The following is a 7429-nucleotide window of genomic DNA, read 5'->3' as shown; positions in this document are numbered from 1 at the left end:
CAGGGGCTGCACCTAGGGATTGGGCCTGCCCTCTGCCACCCGGGAGCAGGCCTAAGCCAGCAGTCGTTATCTCCCGAGGGGTCCCAGACTGCGAGAGGGCACAGGGCGGGCTGAGGGACCCCGCCCCCCTTCCCCCAGAGTGCACAAATTTTTGTGCACCAGGCCTCTAGTTTAGAGAATAAAAGGCTTGGAAGAAAGTGCAGCCAGAGACCCTCTGGGGATGTTGGGGGACACATTTAAAGATCCCGTAGGTCAGTTCTGAGTTTTTCCAGAGACACAACAGTATAAAGTCATGGTGACTTTCTTCCATTGACAGATGTCTGATCCTGGACGGTGCCTCCACAACTTCCGGAAACTCAGGGACTATGCTGCCAAAGGCTGCTGGGAAGCCCAGGTGAGAAGGGAGCTTGCCTTTACCTCCTGGACTCTCACTCAGGAGGCCATAAAACTGGAGTTGTGACTTAAAGGAGTTTAGCTCTGGGGTATGTGGGAGGAGAGCCTAGAACTGCTGCTTTTTTCTCTGTTCATTACCACCCTATTGTCTCAAAGCCCATTGCCTCTAAGCCAGTCTCTCTTTTTTTTTTTTTAATATGTTTTATTGATTTTTTACAGAGAGGAGAGGAGAGGGATAGAGTGTTAGAAACATCGATGAGAGAGAAACATCTATCAGCTGCCTCCTGCACACTCCCCACTGGGGATGTGCCCGCAACCAAGGTATATGCCCTTGACTGGAATTGAACCCAGGACCTTTCAGTCTGCAGGCCAACGCTCTATCCACTGAGCCAAACCGGTTAGGGCATCTAAGCCAGTCTCTTAATTTCTAAGTGCCTGGGGACTGCATCTGCTGTCAAAATTCATACTGGTCCTAAAGTTGTCTTGCAGGTAAAGCTTACGTCAGCAACAGATCTTGAAGCTCCTTAGAGCAGGTGGGCATGTGGAGTGCTGTCTTATTCTCATTATTTGTCCTGCTCACCAGGTTGTCCAGTGTCAGAACCAGAACCCTTAAGGATTTGTAGTTGGTGTTCGTTAAGCACTCTCCCCTTGTAGCTGTGAAGTCGTGATTTCAAGCAGGTAGAAGCTCAACCAATCAAGTGGATGGTTGAGAGTCACCTACCCTCAAAAGCTAAGAAAGAAATCCCAAAGCGGTAGGTGGCTCGTGTCACAGAGCCCTATAATGTTTATGTCCAGAAAAACAGTCAGCAAATTTATAAGACATGACAATCACAATGTGGTTCTACTTGAAGCTCAATCTCATCAATAAGAGTAATAAGATCCTGATAAAGTCCACAGGGCCTCAGTGCCCTCTGAGAAAAGAGGAAAGAAACACAACTGAGGAAGCAGAGCAGCAGCATTCCCATCACTGCTGGCTGAAAGGGCAATGCATTTCTTCCTTCTGGAATATCTAGCTTTCACAATTGGGAGTTGAACAGAAATATACTTTTTTTTTTTAAGTTACCAAACACTTATTGCTTGAACTGCTGTACCAGGTTAGGAAGGGGACTGACATTTCGTTACATACCTTTTATCCTTTTTAAAATTCTTTACTATGTGATATATTACTTATTTCAAAAGGAATCATTAAAATCTTAGTCATACTGGTTACAGAAGGCTTAAGGAGGCATAAAGGAGAGCAAATGTGTATACACATGTCTTCTCTCTCAAAAACTCTTCACATTTGGAAATGAAAAACCTCAAAAGTCACTGCTTTGTGCTCATTCTGCATGTCTTTACTTCTCAGCTGTCTTTAGCCAAAGCCTGTGCAAATGGAAACCAGCTTGGCCTAGAAGTGAAAGCATCCAATGAGATAGTCTGCCAGCTCTTTCAGGCTTCCCACGCTGCTAATAAGCAGAAGGTCTTTTCCGTGCAGAAGGGACTCAACGACACGATGAGGTGAGGGGTTCAAGCCAGAGCATCTGATTGGAAGGCAGAGTGACCACTGGTCTCTGGTGCAAAGGGAGCTATCCATTCTGTTTCACCTGAACCACCTGTCACAGAGCACTCTGTTGTCAACCCCACTAGGGTCACCCCATTTGTGTGTGTGTGTGTGTGTGTGTGAGTGTTTTCTAAGTTATCCAGGGCTTTTAAGAGAAAATATTCGTCCTAAAAATTGTTGCTCTCTCCAGTTTTCCTTTTTAAGCCTCAGAACAAGTTAAACCATTTTAAACATCTTTCTGAAGCCCCCAAACCACCTTTTCTTTATAAGCTATCATTAGATCATCAACATGGGTGTGTGAAACTCCATGGCTGTCTGAGCCAGCCTGAACAGGAGCTATGCCCTCTGGGGCAGCTGCAATGTGCCCAGTGTCCTAAAACCCCAGCAATACCCACCTCTTCCTGCAGGCCCGTTTTCCTCCAAGGTTTAGAGATAAGGCACTTCTTACATTCAATCACAGAACATGTCAGTAAAATGGAAAATGTGAATAATTTTGTGAGTTTATGTAAGAGATTTCTAATACTTTGGGATTTATAATGGGCAGGCTCTGGCTGTACTCTAGTAAACAATGCCCAGCACATAGTAAGTTCTCAGTAAACATTTATTTTTAGAAGGATCTAGCGTTTCCTGGAGAGGCTTAATGTCTAACACACACACAGTGAGGGATGCAGCATCCTTAGATCCCACATTAAATGTCACAATCCCTTCCCCGCTCCTCTCAGCTCTTCCCTTTTTCCGTTGGAAGAAATTCACTGATAACACCTGTGCCCCTCTCAGTCTGCCTTTTTTTTTTTTTTTTTTGGACTGTTGGTATTTTGGGAGCAGCAGTGTGTAATAAATTTCACTTTTTTTTCCTTGTTAAGAACTAAAATAATTTTATTGCAATACTATCATTTCAGCCCTTGAGTTGAGCATCTTTCCATTTCCTCTGTGCCTAGCAACTGCCAACTTTTTTCTTTTTTTACTGAGGTATAATTGACATGTAACATTATATTAGTTTCAGATTTAACCATTTTAAAGTATATACATTGGTTATTCTGTTTTTATAAGCCAGATTAAACTTGTTAATCTGTTTGTGTAGGGGAACTTCCTCTTCTGTTCCAATAGTGGCTGGTTTAAACCTCAAATACCTGATACTCATGCTGTCTTCCTCCTTCTGGGAGAAATTAGAGGCTTGTCTTCCTCCTTCATCCTTTCCTCCTTCCATTCCACCTCCATTGCTTCCCTCCTTCCATTCTACCACTCTGACCCCATCTTTCCCTCCTTCCCTCTGAGATGCTTCTGTCCTGCCTGACACCAGGATCCCATCTACCTGTCTGTGCAGAATCACAATTTTTCTCTCTAGAATTCTCTCTGTCCCCTCTCGTTTGTTCAGAAAGGCATTTCCTGTACTCGAGTATCCTTCCCATTGCACACAGCATTCCTTTGTGATGTCTGTGTCCCTGACCCCAGGCTATAGCCCTCTCGAGGAAGGACCCCATGTGTGTTGTCTCTGTGCTCCATCAGGGATGGTGGGTGACTAAGAAAGTCCAGTTCATGGGCTCAGTGCATTCTGCTTTAGTTGTGTTCTTGGCTCTTTGCTCCACTGCAAAAGGTTTTGGTAAATGACCCCATAGGTGACTTGCAGGAAGACCAAAGCTCTCGCACATTTGAGTGTCTTTTCTCTGGTCCTGAGGTCTGTGATCTGTCCCACCTCTACCTTGCCCCTTACCTGTGAGTATCAGGTCTTTCCAGTGCCTGGGGGGCCCTGTGGGGAAGGAAGAGACACAGATATATGTGCCACCGACCTCCCAGAAACAATGCCAGGAGATGTGGGGCCTCCCCAACCCCCTTGAATATTGCATCTCAGCCTGGGATGGCTCCTGGGTAAACCAATAGTGCAGATGATCAGCTCTCTCACTCGAGAAGATGGACCATCTGGATTGGGAGACAGGACACATGAGTGCTCGCTCTAGTGTTCAGGGGTGGTTCTTTTCCCAAAGGTACATTCTGATCGACTGGCTGGTAGAAGTTGCTACCATGAAGGACTTCACAAGCCTATGCCTTCACCTGACAGTGGAGTGTGTGGACCGATACCTACGGAGGAGGCTGGTGCCCCGATACAGGCTCCAGCTGCTGGGCATTGCCTGCATGGTCATCTGCACTAGGTGAGAAGCTCCCCACAGCTATGCCCTAGTCCAGTGGTTCTCAACCTTCTGGCCCTTTAAATACAGTTCCTCATATTGTGACCCAACCATAAAATTATTTCCGTTGCTACTTCATAACTGTAATGTTGCTACTGTTATGAATCATAATGTAAATATCTGATATGCAGGATGGTCTTAGGCGACCCCTGTGAAAGGGTCGTTCGACTGCCAAAGGGGTTGCGACCCACAGGTTGAGAACCGCTGCCCTAGTCCATGGGCTGGCTTTTCAGTGAAATAAAACTTCAGCACCCCACTTGGTTAGATGGGGGTTTGAGTTTTAGGGAGTGCTCAAGCCACGTAGTCCTCCCCACAGGGACAGCTGAGCTTGGAGTGTGGGCAGCCACTCATCCCAGCACATGGCCTCAGGACCCAGAGTGTGGCCTTACTTGGTGAGGCTCAGCTTGGACCCCACTTCTCCTGGCCCCTGAGGGTGACTCAACAAGGAGGGAAAGGCCGAGTCCTCCACCCAAGATCATGAAAGATTGCTTGTTGGCAGTCACGTTCCCAAGAATGTGTTTCTTAATCTTATTTATTACCTAAATCTGCTGTCCTTTAACAAATGCCTGTCCACCCAGTTTTGGAAGTAATATGAACAGTGATTCCCACCATACATTTTGTATTTTCTAGTTTTCCTAAACCAGATGGTCTGCCATTTCCCCTGGGCAGTGCTTTCCAGACCAACCATCCTTGTCTGCAAGGCTTGGGGGAAATAAGGAACAGGCTCATTGCACACAGTGGTGTGAATTACAGGGAGATTGATTTCTTTTGCACAATAACCCAGAGGCATAAGATCCAGGCTCATCATGTCATTGGGACGGATTTTCTGTTTCATGGAGGTCACAGAGGAGCCCTAGTTTCTGTCTTATTCTCTGCCACCACCATTCCATGACCCCTAAGGTCACCATGTCCACCTTTGCAGCAAGCTCAGTCACATGGCCACATGTTGCTAGAAAGCATGGTCTCTGGGTAGTCATGGAAGCATGGTCATATGACCACAGGTGGAGGAAGCATGATGGACTCAGGGTCAGCAAGCAGACTGCCGCACACTGTTTGGGCCCCTTAGTATTTCAGGTCTCCTCACCAGAGAGGGCTGAATAGACAGGGCGCCTGCCTCCTGTACCTAGGTGGCATACTTACATCCTTGCCATCAGAAACCAAGTTATTGGATCACAAACTGACTAGTGGTGAGATGCTAATTGCTTTAAAATTTTTTAGAGGCTGAGATACCCCCACCTCTGCTCTCAAAGCAGCACTTGCCATGACTCCAAGCACAGGGCTCTCATCAGCTACACTTGCATCTCAACCTTTCAGCACCTGTGGTCCCCATGCCTCAGCAACTGTGGGAGCTGCAGAGTCTTAGAACAAAGCGATCACAGGCCTGGCCCCAGTCCACCCTACCAGGCGAGACACCCTCAGCAGGCCACTGGACCAGTGTGTTCACTGATAGTTGGCTCTCGTGGAGAATAGAGAACAGGGTGACCACCTGCCTAATGGACAATCACATTTCCAGTGGCCAGACTCTGTGCTATGTACAAACCTTCAAACAACCTCTAGCTCAGTTCGGTTGGCTCACCTGTCTCCTAGGTTTAAGCCATTTATACTCGCTGTAGAATCTGGCACAAAGCAGGGCAAATCCCCCTCACTCACTAAGAGGATTGACCAGTCGCGTCATTCATGAGTGCCTTTGGCAGAAACATTTGTGTGCCTGGCGGTCCAGCCACTCACAATGGTCTGTGGCACTAATCCCTCCTCCTTTCCAGCCCCTTATGACAGAGTTATGTGACCTCTTCAGTTCCTGTCTGTAGTCACAAGCATCCAGGTCTATTCCTTGACCTCCCCACCCCCAGTCTCTTTTACTGAAGCCTAAAGTGATTGCCTCACTGAGGGAATTGAGCTCAACTCTCAGACCCCATCTCATATTCCAGGTTCATCAACAAAGAGATCTTGACAATCCGGGAAGCCGTGTGGCTCACCGACAATACGTACAAGTATGAGGACCTGGTGAGGATGATGGGAGAGATCATTTCTGCCCTGGAAGGGAAGATTCGAGTAAGTGGCCTTTTTCTTTTTTTTTTTTGTAAATCAAAGTGGAGGTCACATGAGGGAGTGGCAGGATCTGAGGGCAACCTCATAGCATTGAACTTTCCTGCTCTGAGAAGTTCTCTTGGACCCTGAGGTCATCTTATCACCACATGCCCTGGCAACCATCTTGACCATCAGTCATGCCAGACTCTGTGCTGGGCCAGCCTCCCTGTTGAGTGGGTAGATGAGCTCTCTGTGTGCTGAGACCCCATCCCAGGCCTGCCTTTCGGTTCTCTCTAGGTCCCTACTGTGGTCGATTACAAGGACATCTTGCTGACGCTGATCCCTATGCCACCAAGAACCCAGCACCTGTGCAGCTTCCTCTGCGAGCTCTCCCTACTGCACACCAGCCTGGCCGCCTACTCCCCAGCACGCCTGGCCGCAGCCGCCCTGCTGCTAGCAAGGTTGACACATGGGCAAAGTAAGGATCCTGTTAGCCACTCAGCACAGGCTGAGCCAGGGGCCTGGGCAATTCCTGGAGTCAGAAATGATGCTCAGATATAAGTGGGGAGAGGGGAGAAAAAGAAGCAGGCCCATCTCTCCTGGAGAAGAAAACACTAGAATGGACTAAAAGCCATTCTCTGGGGGTGAGGTTAGGGATGGTTCTAGCTTAAGTGCAGGAGTGGACAAAAGTAGGTTTATAATTATAGTCCACCAAACACAGTATTTATTCTTGTATTATTATTTATTTATTTTTAAAATATGTTACTGATTTCAGAAAGAGGAAGGGAGAGAGAGAGAGGGATAGAAGCGTCAATGATGAGAGAGAATCATCGATCAGCTGCCTCCCACACACCCCGCTACTAGGGATAGAGCTGCAACCCCAGCATGTACCCTGACTAGGAATCGAACCTTGACCACACCAGCCAGGCTTGTATTATTACTTACTAATTATTATATTACTAGAGGCCCTATGCACTAAATTTGTGCAAGAGTAGGCCTTCGCAGCCCCAGCTGCCTCGGGCCTCGCAGCCCTGGCTTCATCCGGACCGTCGTTCCGCTGTTCCGCCGTTTGGTTGATTTGCATATTATGCTTTTATTATTATAGATTTTACATATGAACAACTTAAGCCTACTTTTGCCCACCCCTGTATTTCCCACATGGTTGACAGCGAGGAGGCATGCTTTGTATGTGGGGGTCTTTGCAACCCTGAAATCCAGGAAATCCCACAACAGAACCATCTGGGTTGTATGTGTGAATGGGTGTCAGAACAGCCCCACCATTCCT

At 47.4% G+C, this 7429-nt stretch overlaps 1 protein-coding gene across 1 annotated transcript in view; it reads left to right on the top strand.

Annotated features, from left to right (window-relative positions):
• CCNF (cyclin F) overlaps positions 1-7429 on the top strand; it is a 20610-nt gene that overhangs the window by 7347 nt on the left and 5834 nt on the right. Inside the window, exons 7-11 of the mRNA XM_006763893.2 lie at positions 317-394; positions 1739-1890; positions 3916-4080; positions 6045-6168; positions 6442-6622. Of these exons, the coding sequence (XP_006763956.1) occupies positions 317-394; positions 1739-1890; positions 3916-4080; positions 6045-6168; positions 6442-6622 (700 nt within the window). The remainder of the gene's footprint in view (positions 1-316; positions 395-1738; positions 1891-3915; positions 4081-6044; positions 6169-6441; positions 6623-7429) is intronic.

The sequence above is a fragment of the Myotis davidii genome, unplaced genomic scaffold, assembly GCF_000327345.1.
Source record: "Myotis davidii unplaced genomic scaffold, ASM32734v1 scaffold599, whole genome shotgun sequence".
Lineage (NCBI taxonomy): Eukaryota > Metazoa > Chordata > Mammalia > Chiroptera > Vespertilionidae > Myotis > Myotis davidii.
This window is presented reverse-complemented; position numbering and strand designations above follow the sequence as displayed.